The sequence below is a fragment of the Chrysemys picta genome, chromosome 25 (assembly GCF_011386835.1).
Source record: "Chrysemys picta bellii isolate R12L10 chromosome 25, ASM1138683v2, whole genome shotgun sequence".
In the NCBI taxonomy this organism is placed as follows: Eukaryota; Metazoa; Chordata; order Testudines; family Emydidae; genus Chrysemys; species Chrysemys picta.
This window is the reverse complement of record NC_088815.1, coordinates 14,465,709-14,487,270: the sequence shown is the minus strand read 5'-3', so window position 1 is coordinate 14,487,270 and position 21,562 is coordinate 14,465,709. Positions and strand designations below refer to the sequence as shown.

General features: G+C 60.5%; 1 protein-coding gene across 1 annotated transcript; it reads right to left on the bottom strand.

The window, feature by feature from the left end:
* Window positions 1-1,176: 1,176 nt before the first annotated feature.
* On the bottom strand, window positions 1,177-19,296 carry HAPLN4 (hyaluronan and proteoglycan link protein 4). Its single transcript, XM_065578586.1, has 6 exons — window positions 19,159-19,296; window positions 18,347-18,495; window positions 14,392-14,497; window positions 11,064-11,426; window positions 8,998-9,300; window positions 1,177-3,813 (listed from the first exon to the last, which is right to left on the bottom strand). Exons 1-6 carry the CDS (start codon window positions 19,178-19,180, stop codon window positions 3,419-3,421), a joined length of 1,338 nt encoding a protein of 445 aa, XP_065434658.1. The 5' UTR covers window positions 19,181-19,296; the 3' UTR covers window positions 1,177-3,418.
* Window positions 19,297-21,562: the final 2,266 nt, after the last annotated feature.

Here is a 21,562-nt window from a genome sequence, read left to right as displayed (position 1 = left end):
TCAGGCCATGTGAATTCACATCCCCATCCCCGAGAGGCACCCGCCACGCAGCCCGGCCCAGGCCATCCCTGCCTGTCAGCAATGGCACAGCTATAAGGCGATACCCTGGAGCGTAAGTGATGCAAAGAAGCCACCGTGGGGGCACCACGCTCCTAGGGAGACCCCAGAATGCTGCACTGGCTTGTGGACTCCCCTGACGCACCCTCTGCAGTGGGAGAAAACTCGCCGAGCCATTCCCCCACCAGGCCAAGTATGCAAATTAGCTGCAATCGTGCAAATTAGCTCCCCGGCTGGCTTGCGTCTGGCGCTGCACAGAACTCAGCAGCCATGTTCTCCAGGCTGCGCTGATCACACGCGGGTTCTGCGACAGAGGCCTTCCCGACGCTGGCGGAGCGACCCAGCGAAGCGGGATCAGAGGCCGGGCCGCGGACATGGCTGCAGGTTCCCCCAGCAGGGCTGGCCCCAGGAAATCCCTGGTTGCCCGAAGTTTGAACAAAGCTGGTTGCTCACATAATGGGCTATGGGAGCTCCAGGCTGCAGCAGCCGAGGCTGGGCGATGGTGGCTCCCTGCACAAGAGGCGAAGTGGGACGGCCACGGGCTTTGCAAGGCCCATGACACCGCTGACTAACAATAAGATTCCCCTGCAAATCCGAGGCTGCCTGACAGGCCCCCAGGCTGCAAACTCCCGGTCCTGCACTGAGCAGGCCCAACTGGGGGACACGCCCATCCTGCAAGCAGCCACCTCCGGCTAGACCCACTCTCAGCCAGGCTGGGCTGGGCAGGAGAGCTCCAGGGCGAGTGATTGATCTGGGCTGCGCTTGCCCCCCCGCAAGCGGGCGCTGAGCAACGGGCTGTGGGGGGCACGGCGCTGCTGGAGCAGCCCCCATACCTTGTGTTCCTGAGTGACCCCAAAGCAGCAGGAGCGCGGGTCCCGCCTCCCTCCCTCGTTCCCCCTGCAGCTCGAACTGGCTCTCGACCCCTCCTCCCTTCCTGCACCATTGCTGGGTGCTATTAACCAATGTCTGCGCTTCACCCCAGAGCCGCTGCGTGTTTGTTTCTCCTGCGCATCGTGCAGCACCGTGCACATCAATGTGCCTTGTTCCGATTAGCCAGGAAGTTCGACTGGAGACAGGCCCAGGAGCTGGAGGGCCAGGAACAGAGACGTGAGTCCACAGTTCATTCTCAATCAGCAGCCAAGCCTTTATTTCACGAGCTCAGCGACCACCACCGACCCCCCACTGGCCAGAAGGGAGGCCCCGGCGGATCTGGGGAGCCCATCTGTGACCTCTGGCTCTGCGAGCCTCTTGCAGGTCGGTCCCCAGTTGCAGTCTGGCCCTAAGTCGGGGGAACTGAGACCTTGGTCAGCTCTGCTGCTAAACTCAGAGCAGAGGGACCAGGGCCTCCCTCCCGTCACTGGCGGTGTCCCTCGCCCGGCCATGCATGCAGCTGAAAACGAAGTCACGCACGGGGCCTCTGAGCGATGCAGCGTTGTAGCGAGAGCAGGAGACAACACATGGACTGCATGCCTCGGGGGAGGGGAGATGGCCCCTGCCACCGGGACGGGCTCTGCGCCTCGAGTAGGGAAACACACTGAGTCCAACCCCTGGCACTTGCCCTGTCCTGAGAGGCAGCGCGCATCTGCAGGGCAGGGGGATGCCAAATCCCCGCCCCCTTTCCCTGTCCCCGCCCCTTTCTCTGGCTCCGCCCCCTCACTAGATTTCTCTCCCATTTCTGAGTCCATCCTGCATGGTGTTGATTTCAGTGGTGGCTGAGGGGACTGACCAGTCACTTTTTTCTTTGCCCGGGAGGGGGAAAACCCCGCACCTGTGCTTTGCTTGTTTAAGGGACAGCAGCAAGCATCAGCCCTGGGCGACCCACAAACACTGCCCCTCACGGCGAAGCGCCCGCAGCCCAATTTCATACTGCAGTGGTCAGTGCCTGTTTGTGCTTAACCAGGCCCGATTTGCCGGATTCCTGCTCTCCCATAGTGCCTAGCTTCATGTGCTCAGTGGCGGGGAGAGACAAGGCGATTCACCCTAACTATCGCAATGAGCAGGCTGCTGTGGGTGTGGCACCACTGCCACCCACTGGATGGAATCTGAGATGTGCCACTGAGTACCATATGCCCTGTACTGTATAGAGCTAATGGGGAATCTCCTTCACCCCAAAGTGTTTTATAAGTGGGGGGGTCGGAGTTCTGTCCCCGTTGTCACTGTAAAGTTGGATTAGCTAGCTGAGCATGGCAGAGTCCCTACACGGCTATGGATTTGTTACAATATTAAACTAACCTCGGTAGATGGGATTATTCAGCCAGATGTTTTATACAGACCTCAGAGGGGTTTTGCAATACAAAAGCTTCAGTTAGAGAGACCAGCTCTCGGTGTGCCTGCTTTCCTGGCCTCTTACCGAGGGTAGATTCAGGGAGCATAGGCCTAACCCTGCTTATTTCAAAGGCTTTGCATTGAATGTGGTGCTGGGTATGTGGCGTCTGGTCCCTTAGGGAGCTTGGTCAGCATGACCAGTGCTGAGCTGTGTAGATCCCAGGCAGCAAGGGGAAGCTGTTGATTTTGCTCCGGTGCCGTTAGCTGAAGCACTGACAGGAATGGGCGGGGAGGGAATGGGCCGTAAACTCCACCGGGCGGTGCCATCCCCAGCAGACCCTTTGCGCTCATCCACCCGCTCCCCGTCCAGGGCTCTCAGCTGGACCCAGGCGTTAATCTTCTGAGCCTCCGCCCCCTCTGAGTTTCCATCCTCCACAGTCGTCAGGGAAGCAGGGCGCAAGGCCTGTCCGGTTCAGCAGGACCCACCCTAGCGCTGCTGGTGTGCAGCACATCTGAACAGCCCCCAGCCCCGGACAGGAGCGTGGCATTGGCATGGGGGATCCTGGGCCCAGCCCTGCCCCCTCGGCAAGCAGAGAAAGGCCTAAACACTCGATTCCAAGCACTAGCCGCAGCAGCGGGAAGCCAAGAAGGAATCCGGAGGTTGGGTTAGCGAGGGGGGGCAGCGGCTGCATCACAGCCTGGCAGGAGCGGCCCCTACGGGTGCACAGGCTGGATGTCCGTTTGCAGGAGAAAGCAAGTGAATTGAAGCTGGCATGGTCCCCCTCCAGCCCCCTTCCCCCTCTACCACAGCCCCCCGCCCCAGCCTGCCATGCCGTGGGGCCGGCCCCACCTGCTATGGAAAGGGATAGGGGTGGGGGGTTCCCTTCTATTTCCTGTGATGCTGTTACCAAGAAATGCCAGATCCCTGGGGCTCAGCGGCCAGGACCACGGTCCTGGCTCACAGCCGGCTCCAGGTGAGAAGGGATGGCTGGGGGGGGGAGTTAGTTACTATGGTAGCAGCTCTCCAGCTGCGGCGTTTGTCTGATGGTTGCACGTCTGATGGTTCTGTCCCCAGCAGAGCAACCGCGGCTGCCTCTTACCCCTGGAGAGGCCTCCCCTTGCCCAGCTCCTCCCTGCCCTTCTTGGGGGACCCCTCGCTGGCCTTCTTGGCGGACCCCTCGCTGGCCTTCTTGGCGGACCCCTCACTGGCCTTCTTGTAGCAGTAGACCCCGAAGAGCTTGTACTTCTTGTCCGGGAAGCCCAAGTTGCGGACGCCGGGCTCCTGGCCCCCGCAGCGTGCCCGGGGGTTGACGATGGGATAGCGAATGCTGCCATCCTCCACCCAACCCGCCTCACATTTGTCCAGCAGCTGGATTTTCCAGGCAGCGTAGAGCTGGCCCACCTTGGCCACCTTGGCACCGTTCTTCTTGCAGGCCTGGAGGGCCTCGGGGTAGCTCAGCTTGCGGTAGGTCTTCAGGAAGTAGACTTTGCCTGGAGGGGGAAGAGAAGGAGCCGGGTTAAAGGGATGGAGCTTCCCCCACCCCCACCAAGAGGTGCAGGGCACCAGGCCCAAGACTGGCCAGGCTGGGCCCGGGGCATCAGCCACACACAGTGGGCAGGTCCTAAGCCCATAAGGTCTGGCACCCACAGCTCCCATTGGCTTCTGGGGGAACCACAGGTGCTCAGCCCCTCCGTAGATCATGCCTGTAACTGGTGGGAGGGGTCCCCGCCATGGGACCCTGCCGTTGCCACCATGGCATGAACCGTGAGCGCAGCCAGGAGGGACTGGTTACACGTCCAGTTCCACGATCGGCCTCTCCATGACCAGAGATGCTGGGGGGGGGGGGGTGTCTCAGACCTAGCAGGGGGACACGGCCTCCCAAGGGGCCCAGTCTAGTATTTGTTGGAAGGAAGGAAGAAAGCAAGGGACAGTGCCGTGCTGGGTCATGTCAAGGGAGTGACTAGCCCCTGGTAGCCATGGGTCTCGGGCAGGGAGCCAACATCCCCCTTGCTGGGGGCCGCGGCAGCTGATGCCAGGACAGAGCTCCCCTGGGCCCATGAGCTGTAGACACTGGGCAGCACAAGGGAGCCGCTGAGTCCGAGAGGACCCCAGGGTGGATCTGTGTCCAGCAGCCTTGAGAAAGAATCCCCTTTGCAGCCATGACGCCCGAGCCTGGTCCCCTCTCTGCCCAGGACACTGGTGTAGCTTTGGGATCCAGGTGTGCCACGCCACCTCCTCCCAGCCCTCCCCCAAGGGCAAACCGGCCCTCCCCGTCCCAGCCGGATGCGAGGGGCACATAGGCAGGGCTAGGCCGTCATCAGCCAGAGGTGGGGAGCTGAGCTAGACCGGCTGCAGAGGAATAAAGGCAGCTCCTGGAAATTAATTCCTAGACACATGGAGATGGATGGGGGCTGCAGCGCTGCGGCCGGTGATGAGTCCCCGTAGCTATTACAGCCGCTATTTATCCCGCCTGCCATGATTAAATAAACATCTGCAGAGCCCCTCTCCCGCACTGCACCTCCCCCCCCCCAGCCCTGCCAGGCAAAGAGTGCTGCAATTTAACACTCAGGGACAGCCCCTCGAGCTCAGATTGTCTTGTGTAGCCCTGGCTTCATCCATCATCCGGGCCTCTCTCTGGTGCAATTACCTGCTTCTCCTTCCCCCGTTTCTGCCCCGGGGAGGCGGGAGTTACAGCACAAAGGACCTTGTCCAGCGGGGAAACCTCACCTCGTTGCACTCAAGCCAGTGCCGCTGACAGAGCGGGAGCTAGTGTAAACGCAGCCGCATTTCTACCACCCCGGCGCCCCGAGCCGCTCTGAAGAGTCAGACGACGGTGGAAATGCTGGTGCCGGTTACACCCACGTTTCTCGCACCATTGCCCTGGGGGAGAGGTGTCCCCCCCCCGCCCGAGGCGTGGGGGGCTCTGTCTGCAGTGAGTCCTGCTGGGATTTGTGAGGGCTGGGGGTGGCTTTGCACAAGGAGGGGGAGGACTGCACCTCTTGTCTCTCGGTGCCTTGGAGGGGCAGGAGTCGGGGGTTCAAAGCCTGACGAAGGGAGGTGGATACAGGAAGGGAACAGCATGGGCTCCATGGGAGGCTTTTCAGAGCCCGCTGACACACAGCCCACAGCCCACACTTCCACCCCAGCAGCGCTTCGCCGGCGGTAAAAGACAGTCGGTAAAAGACAGCAAGAGACGCCCCCCTCTGAGTGGCACCAGAGCCGGGCGAAGGTGCCTCTGATCCGACCGCCTAGAAAACCCCGTTGCCTTTACCAGCGAGAGAAGGGGAATGAAGGAGGAGGCCGGGGCTGGGGACAGCAGGCGGAGAACCGCCCAGCCAAAGCCGTGCTCCCGCGGCAGCCCAGGCTGGGAGCGTCGGTGAGATGAGTTGAGAGGGTCTCAGCCACGTCCCGCTGAGGCTCCCCGGCCCTTGGGCCCCCGCATTGGCAAGCCGAGCGGAGAGGCCGAGGACCGGGACTGAATGCCCACAGGCGAGCCGGGGGCGTGGGGAGGGGAGAGGCTTTTACTGCCCTCTCGGGAGAGTAGAGAGAGGGTTTGGGGCTCGGAGCACCTCGCACCCACACCGTGTTCACATCCCCTGGTCCCACCAGAGACCCCTGGGCTCCTTCTGTCATTGCTACCGTGAGCGGGCTGGGGGGAGGAAGGGTCTCTCCTTTCCAAAGCGCCCTGCCCAGAGGCTGAGCACTGCCTAGCTCGTGTCAGCAGGGACCCCTTTGCCGTTCCCTCCTCCCTTAGGTGGCGGGTCGGGGGGTGGATACGAAGACTCCCCTCAGCAATAATCGCTGGTCTTCCCGGGGCTGGGGGGCTGAGGGGCAGGGGGAGCCCTGGGGCTGCGCTGACAGCACCCCCTGCCCTGCCCTGCCCCGCCCCGCCCCAGGGAGAGCTGAGGGATCTCACTGACTTCCACGGGACGCAGCACCAGGGGCAGGCAGGGCAAGACCCCAGCAGCTGAGGGGCCCAGATCAATGACTGCGGGGGGGAGCCCCGGGAAGCCTTTGGGTGCTTAAAAGCCATCGTGAGACACTGATCCGCAGCAGAGGAACGGGGGGAGGGTGCCGAGGGCTGCACCATTCAGGTGATGAGCTGCCTCAGGTCTGAGCCTATCCCCACCCCACTGCCCAGGGAGGCAGCGTAGTCCAGTGGGTAGGTTCAATTCTGCTGACCTCAATTCTGCAAGTCACCCCCCCCCCCGGCTCTGTGCCTCAGTTTCCCCATCTATACCTTGGGACTAATGAGCCTCCCCTTTGGCAAGTGCTCTGGGGTGTCCAGAAGCAGAGCACTAAGTAAGGGCTGTGCATGGGGGCGCCTCACTAGGGTATCATCCTGCCCATGCAAGCCCAGGGACGCCTCCCTCCAACGACACGGCCTGGCAGGGAGCGTTACCCAACGGTGCGAGCACTGGGCTAGGAACCAGGGCCAGGGTCCCCGAGCTAGAATCCTGGCTCTGCTCAAAGGGGAGCGCTTAGGCCAAAAGTGGCCCCTGATTTCAGCTGCCCCCATCTTTGCGGGCACAGCTCGAGAGGTAGGACAGAGAAGGGGCTCGGGTGCCCGCTGGACACTCAGGTCCAAGTCCCAGCTCTGATCTTGGCAAGTCACGTTAGCCCAGGTCCTCCATGGCTCCTAACTCCCCTCGGAACTAATGGGAGTAGGAGCCTAAACACCTTTGAGGATCTGGGCCTCTTTCCCCGGCTGTTAAATGGGGAGAACAGCATCTCCCTGCCTCGCCGGGCTGCTGCGAGGTGCAGAGAGGGCGATTTTGCCCGACGGCCATAACTCCAGCTGCCGTGGCTGGGTGCAGGGGCACTCCGCCCCCCAGGCACCCCCGACTGGAGACCACTTAGGAAAACATGGCGCTTCCCCTCCCCAGCCAGACCCTCCGTGGTATTCAGACACCGAACTAACTTGGAGGATCTAGGCCTTGATCCCACAGTCTGTGCACCAGGGCAGCGTGGGCTGGGCCACGCTTGGGGGTGCTGGCGTTCCTGGCTCCTGACCCCTTCTTTTAATCTGCGCCTCCCCCCAGCAGCGCCTGTGACTGTTAAATCATACAAGGCCCAGGAGAGCCGCCACCACCCAGTGTGCTGCTCACGCAAGTGCTTTAGCACCTAATTAACTCCCAATAATCCCAAGGCAATGAACCAGGCCCGTTCAGCAGCCAATCACCACGGGCTAATAGCGAGGGAGGGACTCCACCAGCCGCACCTGAGCACAGGACCGGCAGCCAGGTACAGGGTGTTTAAATTCCCTGGGGCCTCAGCCCTGGACCCCTTCCCTGGTATTTCAGGCTGTTGGGGGTCTTTGGGTGACGGACTGGGGCAGTGGCTTTCAGCCTGTGGATCCGGGGGGGCTGCAGACTGTCTGAGATTTCCAAAGGGGCCCGCCCCAGCATTTGAAATGTTTTAGGGGTCTGCAAATGAAACAGGGTTGAAACCTGCCGGATTGGGGTGTGGAGGAGGAGGAGATGATGCCAAGGCTAGGCTAGGAATAAATACAATTAAAGGGCCAAAACCCAGTGAGGCCAGGGCTACTGGCCAGGCTCCGGGATGGGCCGTTCGCTTCCCCACTCAGCGTCCCCTAATGGGGGAACACAGCCTGCTCCTTCAGCGCCTGGAGCGGGGCAGAGAACAGCCGCGGCTCTGGGGGGCTGGGATTTGGGGGGGGCTGGTAGGGAGAGACGCGGGCTCTCTCCAGAGCGGGATCCGCATGCCCGTGCTGAGGGCCGACAGTGGCATGAAGGCGGGTTGAACTGAGAAACGCTTCTGGAAATTCCAATGACCCTTTTCCCCATGGATGAGCCCTCGCTGCCGCTCAACCAGCCCGTGCCCCCGGGGGACCTGCCATGCCACGCACCAGCAGGGGAGGGGGATCAGCTTAGGGGACAGTAGCCCACACAGGAGTCCAATTCAAGGGCTCAGGCCTTCTCTGCAAGGGAAGAAAAGAGCCTCAAGTTCCAGGATGGGGAAGGTGGTTGACAACTCCGGTCATCAGGCCCTGTGGAACTCCCTGCCACAAGGGTAACGCTCGTCTGGGCAGGGGCCAGAACTTCCTCAGGGGCCAGTCCCAAGCTGCAGGATGAACTCCCCCAGGAAGGAGGGGCCATCCCGAACCAGCCCAGCGCCCACCTGCCAGGTGGTGCTCTGCCCTGCCTTCTCCAACACAAACACAGCAGTGCAGACATCTAGAGATCCCAAAGCCCTCCGCGGCGCACGCACAATTCCCCCCTTGGGCAGGGGAGAGAGAGCAAAGCCCGGGTGACAGGTGTGAGTCACACAGCTTAGTGTGGGGGCGGCGCTGAGACCCTAGTAGAATGGGGCACCGGAGTCGAAGCTGGGGGGTGGGTAAGAAAACACTGAGCATCAGGGCACCCTGGCTCGTTAGGCAAAGCACAAGGCCGGGGAGTTGGCTCTCCCACAGCTGCCTGTGTGACCTTGTGCAGGCCACTCCCTGCCCCCACACACACTATGTGCCTCAGTTTCCCCCCTGTACAGCAAGGCTAATGAACCTGACCCGCCCTGCTAAACCCACATGCGCTAAGTATTACATTCTTGCTGAGCGTTCAGCGTGCTCCGTGCCCTGCTGCGGTGCCAATGCATCTGCCCTGCGGATCTCAGCGCTGCCCCCCGGGCCCTGCCCCCCAGAGGGGAGGGGCTGTTACCGTTCAGGTTGGACGTGAAGCAGAAGGCGTCGTAGCGCTCGTCGTCCTTGTGCCGGTACCCGTAGGTCCTGACCCCGACGGGGGTGTCTTTGCGGCCGCACTCGTCTCGGGGCCTGGAGATGGGGTACTGCACGGAGCCGTCCTCCAGCCAGCCGGCGTTGCACCAATCCATGCCCTCCAGCCAGGCCTTGTGCAGCTGGTCGTGGGAGGCCAGGATGCCGTCCTGGGCCAGACACGCCTCCTGGGCCTCGTGGAAGTTGAGGGTGTAGCGGCCGAGGCGCGGGTGGTACGGGAAGATCACTCCTACAGGGACACGCAAGCAGAGCAAGGCGCTGGCTCGGGGGCCTAACAGCAATTGCCGAATGGGGAGCTGCGCAGGGCGGGGGAAGGGTCGTTGGCTCTCAGGCTTCAGGGCCCTGGCTGGGCATTGAAAGGGTCAGGAAGGGATTTCTCCCCCCCCCTCCACCTCCTCAAGCACATTACTTTACAATTGCTCAAGTGTATTACGGGTTCCCTCCCCCTCCACCTTCCTCTGAAGCACCAGTTATTGGCCGCTGCTGGAGGAGGGATACCAGGCTAGAGGGACCAGTAGTCTGCTCCGGGGGCCACAGGGGAAGCCTGGCCTCCTGCCTCCTGGTCCTGTGAGCCAACCTCCGGCCCACACTTCCTTGCAGGTTCAGGAAGAGAATTTAAGACTCCTAACTCCCGTCACCCCTCCCATCTCCTCTCACCACTAGCCCCTGCTCCCCTCCCAGAGCTGGATCTAGGCCCCAGGAGGCCTGGCTCCCTGTCCCCTGCTCTAGTCCCTTGACCACATTCTCCTCCCAGTGCCCAGCTGTCCCCCGACCCTGCTCTAACCCCCGGGGAGACCTGCCCCCCTGTGTAAAGTAGGAACCACCTGAACTTTCATCCAAAACTTGAACCTAATACCAGCCGACACTAGCCATGGGGCTGCTGTCCAGGTGGCGGGCACGGCGCAGGCGATGGGACTTATCTGCCCTGGCAGCCGCTGGGTTTTTCTCTGGCCCGGGCACGTAACGCTTGCTTTTGAAAAGAAAGTAGGACAAGGTGAGCTGCGCGGCGCCCAGCCCGACTGCCTCCCGGCAGCTTCCCGGCACCACAGCGGGGAGTGACGGCTGCATTTCTCAGCCCTGACACCCCAGGCACCAGCTCCTCCGCCACCTTGCCCGGAGCCGGTGCCCGGGTTCTGCCAGGCCGCAGAGCGAGGTGATAGAGGCATGTTCCAAGGGCACCTCTCCAGCAGCCTCGTGCTGCCCTATTCAGATCGCCCTCCCGCCGATCCAGGATTAGCCCGCCTGACGCTACATGGATGCGCTCTGAGGAGAGCAAACCAAGCGTGAGGCAGTGATTACAGCAGGGCCGAAGGGAGTCTGGCCGCCTGGGGGCAGTGAAGTCTAGCGGTTAGAGCAAAGGACGGGGAAGTCAGGAGTCCTGGGTTCTATTCCCGGCTGTGTCATTCTCTCTGACCTTGGCCAAGTCATGTATCTCTCCGGCTGGCTGGCTGCAAAGAGAGGGTGACGCCTCCCTCCCCGGGCTAAAGGATTGTTTGCAAAAACGCTTTGAGAACCTCAGACAAAAGGCTAACGACCTGGCCTCCACTCAGGGCTCTGATTGCATGGACAGGACACTGGGACCTTGTCTCTGTTACAGGTTACTTCAGTATAATTTACCTCAGTCAGGAGGGTAAATAATCCACACCCCTGAGCGACGAAAGTTACACCCACCCGAGCGCCAGTGCAGACAGCGCAAAGCCAGACTCTAAGGCCATGCCTACGCTAGCCAGCCCACAGCGGCACGGCTGCACCAATACATTCGTTTTGCTGACATGAGTGGTAGTGTAGACATGGTCTAAGTGGGCGTGCACCGTCGTTTTGTCTCCGTACGGTCGCCGGGCATGGCAGTCCAGAGCTTTTGTGAACAGGATTTATGAGCACACGTTGGGTAGTCAGGCCACGTGTGCGTGCAAAACTGTGACATAAAACCGGGTGTGCAAGGCAGCCTGGGGCTTGCAGGCTGCCTGCTAGTGTCTCCAGGATTCCCTTTACCTTCCAGATCCAGCTTCACCATGCCCGTGTCGTCCTCCAGCTCATCGGTGACCTCGCACTCATACCGCCCGTAATCCTGCAGGGTGACGTTGCGGATGATGAGGGAGGCGTCCCCTGCCCCGTCCTCCTGCAGCGCCGTGCGCCCCCGGTAACTCCCAAAGGCCCTGCGCTCCTTCCCCATGGCCACGAAGACGTCCACGAAAGACATCGGGTCCATCACTTTGGTCCACTTGAGGCGGATCTCGGCAGGGTCGTGGGCTGACACGTCGTAGTGGTACCGGCAGGGGAGGATGATGGTCCCGCCCCGGTGGGTGACCACCTTCCCTGGCGCCGTCTGGACGACCACGGCCCCGCTCTCATCCTCTGCACATAGACACAAAGGCTAGCGGTGGCTTTGGGGGGGACACACCCCTCCTCCAGCCAGCACACCACCCCCTGCCCTGCCCCGCCGCACCAAACCGCAAACCAACCAGGGAAACAGAAGTACAGAACTCTCCTGCTAACGTTCAGGATCCGGGAGAAGGGCTGGATGGTCCGACTGTTTTTTTTCCATCTCAACCTCTCAGGTTGCTTGGAAATGAGAAAACCACCGCTTCTCCATGTCACGCGACGACACTAACACGCGTGTTGTGAGCTGTCTGCCCTAGGCTGGCAGTGGCGCGGGGGGAACGTTATGATGTGACATCTAATGCCCGTCTGTCACGTGGCCAGTCCTTAGAGACGTGGCCGGAGACAAATGGACCCAACCTTAGGGAAAGCTTGTGTTCATTGTCAGCGATTCAGCTCCTTGCTGGATGTGGGGGGGGGGGGCGTGTGGAAGCAGGAATCCACCCCTGCGAATGAGCCTCAAATCTCCTTTTTATTGGGGAAGAAAACAAGGTGATTCATGCTCCCTCGACTGCTCATCTGGGTCTCTCTGACTCCACTTCTCTCTGCATCACGCTCCCCCGCTCTCCGGCTGGCCTTGGCTATACTAGGAAATTGCTCCCGTTTAACTAAATCGATATTAAATGTCACTGAATGGCGCTAAAGCGAGATAAACCGGATTGAAACTGATTGGAATGCATCTGCACTGGGGCTTGACGAAGGCGGCTGGGCTTGTGCTGCGATTCCATAAATCTGGGTCCATTTCCCAGCTATGTCCGTGTGTGACCTTGGCCAAGGCCCTTAATGTCCTCGTGCCTCACAACACACACCCTTTGTCTGTTTAGACTGTCAGCAATTTGGGGCAGGGCGTGTTCTCACTGTGTCTGTACAGCACCCAGCACCAGGGCTGCCCAGTCTTGGTTGAGGCTCCTTGAGCTCATCCATTGTAGTATAACAGCCTACTAGTAGTAGTTGTTGATGGAGTTACTGTTTTAGCTCAGGAGACAGAGGCATGTGCTGAAGGCCTGGGTTCAAACCTTGCTGATGCCCCATGGTGGGGACCGGGAGTTTATTAACCCTTCTGGACCTAGTACGATCCTGGCAGCACAAAGGAGAAGGCCCAAAGGAGAAATCAGGGTGAGGGGGAGCGAGAGGGAACCCGTCTGACAGGCTGAACAAAGGCACTGCTTGCCAGAGGCCTCAATCCTATTGACAAAGCAGCATCCCCATAACAACGCGGAGGAAGGTGCCAGGGTGGCCGGGCGTGTTAACGCCACTTTCCTCCCAGGAGTCATTCGTGCAGGCAGGTCATTCCCAAGCAGGGTCCCACAGGCTGTGGGTTCAGACAGTGGACTCGTACTGCAGGGTCAGTGCCCAGCTAATGCAGTCCAAAGTCGGGCCCCGGCACTGCCAACAGAATGGGAGTGGGGCAAAAACCTGCCCATTATTACCGGGGTCACAGTGTATGGGAAGGTTCCATTTAGAAATAGTTTATCAAGGGTTAATAACTGAGTAGTAGATGCTTTAATATATGGTTAAGTGATTGTTCTTAGAGTCCAACAGATCAATAAGTTACTTGGGACCATAGTCTATAACCATCTATAACACTACGAAGGAGGTGCTCACAACCAGAGATGGCTGGAAAACGGGTTTCCATCTCATGAAAAGTTTTGAGATAAAAAAATAAAAATTTCAGCTCAAATTGGGACCAAAAGCCAAAATTTTGAATGTTTGCACTAAGTGAAATTTTTAAAAAATTCATTTTTGGTCAGTTGAAACATTTCATTTTGATTTTGACCTTTTTTAAATTATTACTTGTAATTTGTGCTTGTTTAACTTACATTTTTTATTATTGTCATTTTATTGCTGGATGTAGAAAATAAAGTAAATTTCTGCACAAAAAGTCACTTTGAAACGGGAAATCAAAACTTCCCCTTTTGAAAATATCGATAGTTTGAAAGCAGGTTTTTTAAAAAAAAAAAAAACATGCAAAAGGGAATATAGTCAGAACGATACAATTTCATGGGAAAATCTGGTTTCATCAAAATGACATTTTCCAAAGGAAAACTGGTTTGACAAAAAAAAAATTGACCAGTTCTAAGAACTACCTGTACCAGCCTACCACTGTCACACGAAGTACTCGCTGGGTCGGTGATATTCTTATAACATCTCATGTTCATGTATGAACCCTTATAAACACAACCTTCCTATAAAGTGAGACCAGTACCTGTAGCCAAGAAGTCCCTAGGGACCTCAGCTGGCCTGTTGTGTAGGAGACAAAGGCTGCACAGACACACAGTGAGAGGCACTTCCTGCCCCCCAAACATGTTACAGACTAAAAACATAAAGGATGGGAGGGGAAACTGAGGCACCAAGCAGGGAAGTGACTTGCCAAGGTCTTGCAGTAGGTCAGGAATAGAACCTGGGTCTCCCGCATCCCAGCCCAAGAGGCACTAGACAATCGCCCTGTCTGTTTACCAGGAAAGAGGGTCTTACACACTTTTGCAGGTGGAAATCAAACCTACCTGCGGGGTGCTGGGTGCAGAGCCCCCTACTCCCCTCCCTGGCCTCCTGTCTCATCCTGACGGGGAGAGTGAGCGATGCCCTTAGAGTTAAAGGTCCATTTGTGAGAGACGGGCTGGAGCAGGGGGGTAGTGCTGAGCGTTGGCACTCCAGGGTTATATTCCCAGCTCTGCTGCTGACTGGCCATGTGACTCTGGTCGGTGCCTCAGTTTCCCCATTTGGTGTCTCGGGGAAAAGGTTTGGGTGATATTTCCATGACAACAGTTCCCCATGTCTCTGGGCTGGAACCATCCCTTCCCAGCCCTGCGTGGGTCGTTTTTTGTTCCCCTCCCCCGGAGGTGACCATTCTCTTGTGGTGGGCGCGCTTGAGACCCCCTTAGTGAGCAAAGGGCGGGTGGACCCATCTGGTGGGAGCTGGGCGAGCCAGCCCCTCACTCACCTGACACGTGGACGACCTTCTTGCGCCCCCTCTCGCTGAGCGCCGGCGGGGAGGAGAGGACGGCGATGAGAAGCAGCAGGGTGGTGGCACGGCACACGGGCTGCGTCTAGCAGAGAGAAGAGAAGCGCCCATTCACTGCTGGCTGCCAGGGAGCCCTCCTGCCCCTAGAGAGACCGGCGGCCCTACAGGCCTGCCCCAGAGCCCCCGGTGCCTATGCAGGGTTGAAGAGCAAAGGGAGAGTGGATGTGCCATTGGCTGACCCTCGTGCAAAGGGATGTTGGACAGTGACATCAAGCTCCCCAGCTGCCCGCGGGGACTCGTTCGAGGTTAGGGCAGAACCAGCCCCAGGCCAAAGCACCCAGGGCAGTGACTTTCCTGGCATGGAGTGTGAGTGACCCGGTACGCAGCGGGGACGGGGGCAGATACTGGGGGTGAGCGCAAGAGAGCGAGGGAGGGTGGAGATTACGAGAGTACGAGAACAGAGAGGTACAGATGCCAAGGGATTGACAGACGCAGAAACAGAAGGGTAGACAGATAGATGGAGGGGGTGTCTGGGGATAGATAGATAGATAGATAGATAGATAGATAGATAGATAGATAGATAGATAGAGGGGGTGCACGGGGATAGCTAGATAGATAGATAGATAGATAGATAGATAGATAGATAGGGGGTGCACAGGGATAGATAGATAGAGGGGGTGCACGGGGATAGATAGATAGATAGATAGATAGATAGATAGATAGATAGATAGATAGAGGGGGTGTCTGGGGATAGATAGATAGATAGATAGATAGATAGATAGATAGATAGATAGGGGGTGCACAGGGATAGATAGATAGATAGGGGGTGCACAGGGATAGATAGATAGAGGGGGTGCACGGGGATAGATTGATAGATAGATAGATGGGGTGTCTGGGGATAGATAGATAGATAGATAGAGGGGGTGCACGGGGATAGATAGATGATATGGCCATGGGTGGATGGAGAGAGAGAGATGGATGTTTGTAAAGTGCCTTAAGACCATGCAGGTGGGCACGGCTCTCCCTGTGACTCAGTTTAAGTAGCACTAGAGGACAGCACAGACAGAGCCCCGTGGCATGCATGTGAGCTGCTCCCATCCGCAGGTGGGTACCGCTATGGGGCGGGCGCCACCCAGCTGGACACGTGGCCCCCAGCCCCACCTGCAGGGGGTCCCAGCGTCCCCAGTTCCTGTTTAGATTTCGGTTGGGCTCGCAGCGTGCTGGGCTGTCCCCAAGCGCACGGTATCACAGCTAGCTCCCGGCCAGTGCCCTACAGTGACGACTGAATCCCACTGCCGCACAGGCCCGTGCCAGCCCGGCTTCGCCGGGGATGCCCACAGCAGGGAAAGGAGGTGCTGTCTCCTCGTTGCCTCCAGCTCGGAGCGCCACACCCCATTACACTGGCTGATTAAAGCAAATTGAATCAAGAGCAGGTGATGAAATTGGCTCTAATGTGCTTATTACCTGCCCTGCTGAGCGGGGGGGGGGGGGGGCAGCTTTTGCTCGAAGATATTATTTCTGAAGCCGGTTAATTGCATTGCGTGAGGGAAATGTGCCCAATTGGCGCCTCCACCGAACTGGGCTGCCTGCTCCACCCCGGGGAGGCTGCGCCACGGGGCTCCCTGAGCCCCCAACCGCCCCCTTTGCTCTGAGCATCTACACAGGCTTCTGAGAATGGGGATGTGGCTGGCGGGATGGCAGCTGGAGTCTGTGTATGAGACGCGGCCAATCAGCTGCTTCCAAACTCAGAGGTTCGTGTTCCACCTCCCAGCCAGCCTGGGCCATGCCCACACCCTGGCTACACTGAGATCCATCGGTTCCTAGATCCCAGGGCCAGCAGGGCCCATTGTGATCATCTCGTCTGATCCCTGTATAACAGGGCCAGAGCCTACCCCGAAGTAATTCCTAGAGCGGATCGGTTAGAAAAACATCCAGTCTTGACGTCAAAATTGTCAGTGATGGAGAATCCCCCACAGCCCTCGGTAAACTGTCCCGATTCCCGTATTCCTGCGTCCCGGTCGGATGGGAAATGTTTAAGTGAAGGTGATGATTAACCACTGGCTCCACCCTGGGGTCCATCCAGGCCAGTGTCCTGTCACCAGCAGCTTCAGTAAAAGCCCGGCAGTGACGGGACAACCGGCTCCCAGGGCAAGTCCCCTCCTGACCCCCATGCTAGAGGGCAGCGCGTGTCCTGAAACAGGAGGGGTTAGAGCCAACCCCAAACTCTTGTTATTTTGTAATCCTTGCTATTATAACTCAGCGGATGCCTTTCAGTCCTCACCCCCAGCCCCCCGCTATCCTAGCCCGGGCTCCCCTCTCCCTCCTTCCCCCCAGCTCTCACAGTGCCCCTCAATCCTGACCTGCAGCCCCCTGCTCTGGGCTCCCCCACACACCCCGCTTTGCTGGTACCCCTCAGTCCTAACCCACAGCCCCCTGCTTTTCCAGCCCTGGCCATCGGAGTGCTGAACATTCAGAGTCTGGGCTAGAACCCAGCTGTCCTCTGACCACTAGGCCCTGCTGGGTACAGAAAGCGGCTGGCTAGTTGGCCAGCAGTTTCTGGGACCGGGACTCCTTGGGAATTGCTCTCACTTCCCTCCTCCCGAGAGGCTGGGCTACAGTGTCTGCTCCCTGAATGCCCCCCCTTCTCCTCCCCCCACAAAAAAACCCCCAGCACAGCTCGAGAACATTGTTGGCCATTCCCAATTCCTTCCTCTGGCCCCCTATAATGTTGGGAGGCTGCTGCTGCCACCTATAGGGGAGAAGGAGTGGTGCACTCACTGTCTCCTTCCTCATGGGGGGTTCAAAGGGAGCGGGAGGGGGGCAGGTGCCCAGGTCCCAGCCTGCCCTGTGGCTGCCAAGGAAGAACTCTGCTTCCCAGCACATGAGACGGGACAAGCCTTGGGGTGGGAGAGGAGGCCATGGTCCATCCCTAGGATGGCCGCTGCCCCCGGGGGGCAGCCCTGGGTCCCTCCACGGGTGTGGGAAGAGACCATGCCAAGGGACAGCGATCCCCGGTCACTTGCACCTGTGCGACGGGCGTGCCACGTGCGTGTGGGACGCTGGTGAGTCCTGCCCGCTTGGCCCGGGGTCAATGCCAGCCGCCGGGCAGCGGAGCAGAGCACTGGCCTTGGGGGCAGAGGGGGGCAACTTTGCTGACACACAAACATCCCCTCCAGGCTGGGACCTGCGGCTCAGCTGCGTCTCGCTCCTTGGCCGCTTTGCCTTCGTTCCTGGCACAAACCCAGCGCTGGCCCCTGGGGCAGAGCCGGCGGCTGGCGGCTGCTTTCTGCGGAACGAGTCGGATGGGTCTCAGCCGCCAGGACGGTCTCAGCAGAGCGGGCTAGGATGGCATGATGCCCCCGGGCCCCAGCTCCCCCGGCCGGCTGGGCATGCAGCGTGCCAGTGGGGTGCAGGCTCCGCTAACACACACACACACACACACACACACACACACACACACACACACACACACACACACACACCTCCGCAGCGGCTGGCAGGGAGGTCCCGGCAGCCGGCCCCGCTGGGGACAGCCCGGCCCAAGGCGCTGCACTGCAGCGGATGGCGGAGCTGGGAGCTGCGCGCCCCGGGGTACCCAGCAGGCCCCAATCCGGGCCGCGGCGTGGGGGCCGATCCCCCGGGGGCCGGTACGCCCGTGCACGAGCAGCTGAATCCAGGGGCAGCAGCCGGGCAGAGCAGCCCCGGTTCCGCCGGGCTCAGGGCCCCGCAGTGGGACCGGCTCCACCGGAGCTCCGGGGGGGGGGGGGGCGGCGGAAGATCCTCTCTGGCTGCTCGGCTGCCCGGTCCCCAGCTGCAGATCGGCCATGGGGGGGGTGGGGGGGCGTTAGTCCTGCTCTCTGTCCCCCCCCCCCCGCCCCTGAGCCGGCTCCGCGGATCGCGCCCAGCCCAAGGTGACCCCGCGGGACGCACTCACCATTGTCCCGGGGCAGGGCGCGGGGTCCGGCCCAGGGCAGCCCCCGGCTGGCGGAGGTGGGCTCGGTGCATCCGAGGGGCCCGCGGGCTTGTCTCCTTCCCCCTGGCTGGGCCGCCCCCAGCCCGGTCTGCGAAGGGGGCTCCGGGTCCCTGCTCAGAGAGAAAGTTCCGCAGGGAGGCGAGGAGCGGGACCGGGGGAGGGGGGGGGGGGCTGGAGCCGCTGCAGTTACTGGCTGCGGATGGGCTGAGGCGGGGGGGGGGGGAGACTTGGGCAGGAGAAAGGAGCCGGGCTCGGTCACTGCCGGGAGCTGGCAGCCGGGGCCGTGCCGCAGACAGCTGGATGCCCTGCCCGTGGGGGGAGACATGGGGTGGGTCAGCTACAGTGAGCAGGGGAGCGCTAGAGACCCCCACCCACCTCACAGCCCCTCGTGCCGGGCGCCTGGAGACCCCCACCCACCTCACAGCCCCTCGTGCCGGGCGTCTGGAGACCCCCACCCACCTCAGAGCCCCTCGTGCCGGGTGTCTGGAGACCCCCCCCACCCAGATCAGGGCCCCTCGTGCCAGGCACTTTGCAGACCCAGTAGGAGACAGTCCCTGCCCATAGCCCCACAGTCTGAATGCACCAGACAGACAAAGGGCCATTCACCCCATTTTTCAGCTGGAGAACTGAGACCCCGTGACTCGCCCAGGATCACCCTGCGAGTCAGTGGCAGAGATGGGCATTAAACCCAGAGCTCCTGGCCCAGGGCCCTTAACCACAAGCCCCCTGGGCTCCTTCATCTTCTTTCCCCAGGTCCCCGCTCCCCGACTCACCCTGGGCATCTCTCTGCGGCATGGGCCTCCCTGCCCAGCCCACTAGACAGGGGCGTGTGGGCACAAAGACCTCGCCCCCCTGCGCTATAGGCAGATCAGGTGAGTGCTGTTCTGGGCTGTGGCCGCTAGGGGGCAGCAGGCAGGCTGGTGGGATACCTGTAACCTGCAAGGGGTCCAGTGCCCTGCCCCCTTCGCCTCATGGTGAGCCTACCCCCGGCCGGTGGGGCAAGGGGAACTGGCTGAGGACACGACCCCCTCACTGATCGCGTCGTCTCAGGAGACCCCTCCCCCTTCTGCCAAGGCTGCGGCACTGGTGGGGCAGGGGAAGGGCCGTGCGGCACGGCCATCATTGCAGGGGCTGGAGCAGGGGGCTGGGAGTCAGGCCGCCGGGTCTCAATCCTCATCTCCCAGGGCGCCGGGGTCGCCAGTGGTACGGGCAGAAGGCGCTAACCCGCAGCAGGCCAAGGCTGCATTTCGCCTTGCGCGTGGGCTGGGGTGTCCTGGCTGCCGAGTCCCCTTGGCATTGCTCACTCGATGCCCCACTTCTCAGCCACTGCACCAGGGCCTTTCTGAGGGCAGACACCCGCTCGGGGTCACCGCCCACTGGCCATGGCTAGTGCCCTGCTCCCTGGGTGTCACTGACGCAGGCCCCAGGGGTGGGGATGGCGCCCACTGCTGGGAGCAGGCCCCTGGGAGTCAATGGCATGAGAGCCTGGATGGGGGGATCACACCCCAGCCTCTGTCTGTTTCTCGGGCACATGCCAATTAGGGCCCTGGGGCCGTAGGACGCCGAGGGGGGGAAGCGCCAGGCTCAGCAGAGGAAGCAAGTCCCATGGGTCGCTGGGCTCACCGGAAAGCTCCCGGGCCACCAAAGCGCCACGCTTCAGAAAACTCGCTTGCGTTCCGCAAAACCGCCCCCAACCCTTGGTATAAACAAGTGGGTGACCCACAGCTGTGCACACGCCCCCCCTATGGGGCACACACACCACACAGGAGCACGTGTGGCTATGCACACGCAGAGCTATGGGCACCCACTCTCTCCCAAAGCCAGTTCTGGCTCCCAGTGCAGCCCTCAGAACTGACATTGGGTGCAGGGGTCATGGTCTCTGGCCCACACACCAGGCTCCTGTGTTAGCCGGCATGTGTACAGGGAAAGCACATTAATGGGAGAGGCCACGACTTTGGCCCCGGGGGCGGGGGTGCTGGAGCTGGTCCCTGTCAGCCGCTCGCCCTGCCCTGCATCATCCTGTGCTCTAAGCATGGTGGGTCCTGGCCCTCGCTGGGCTGGGCAGCTCGCCGTGTCATGGATCCAAGCCCTCAGTACTGCAGCACAAAAGCAGACCTGCCAAACCCAGGGGGGAAACGCAGAAATTGGGCTTGTTTCTGGCTTAATTGGCTTGTGAGCTGCTTGTTGGCTAGTTTTTGGCTTGTAGCTCGTTTGGCTCATAGTTTGTTGCTTTTTTTTTTTTTTGATCGGCTCCCAGCAAGCAGGGGCAAGGTGGGGAGAGAGTCAGGGGTGCAGCGGGCCCAGCCCCGTCCCAGACTGCAGGCCGGGGGGATCTAGTCACATAGAGTGTTGGGGTTCTTAGGGACTGGCTTGTTCTGAAATGGGATTCGCTTGATTTTTGGCTTATTGTGAAAGTCGGGGGGCTTATTTACCAGCTGTGCACCAAAGGCTGGCCCCAGCTCGAGGGGCGTTGCGCTCCCTGCTGTCTCCCAGAGGGCTGGGCTGCTCATCCCCATTTTTCTGGGAGGGAAGGCCCTGGCGCAGACCTGGAAGCGGGAGCGTTTGAGTCGGGCCTGAGCAGAGCCTCACGGGCAGTGCGGGAGACAGGGGAGCACGGAGCTCTGGGAGGGGAGCAGCAGGCACATGGGACATCATCCCCCATTCTGCATCCTGGGCTGGAACCCTCAGGTTTGGGTCAAGAATCTCTTTCCCATCCTGGGGTGGGGGTGGGGGAATAGACAGACCCAGCCCTGCCCCCCCTCCCCCACCGAGCCCTCTCCCATACACTGCTGCAGCCCCAGGGAGGCTGTGAAGAGATAACAGTGGGTAAAGGGCCCGGTTTCTCCCGCCCCTGGCCAGGCACCATCCCACAAGGGTTCATTGCTTTGGAGCTGTGCAGGCCCAACGTGAGACCTGCTCCTTAGGGGGGCCAAGCCCCCACTGCTCCTGGCTGCAGATGGGGGGGGGGCTCAGCCAGGCCCCGCCAGTGGCCGCTGTGGAAAGCAGGGGGGCCCTATTCTGTAGCAAACCACGCACTGGAGCTCAGGGCAGTCGAGAGGCCCTAGCATCCCGTCGGGGGCTGGAGACCGTCGGGCTCGGGGGCGGGGGAACGGGGCACTTCTCAGTGAGCCCCGTGGTCAGAGCCACACAACACAGTTCAGGAAATTGATCCACCTC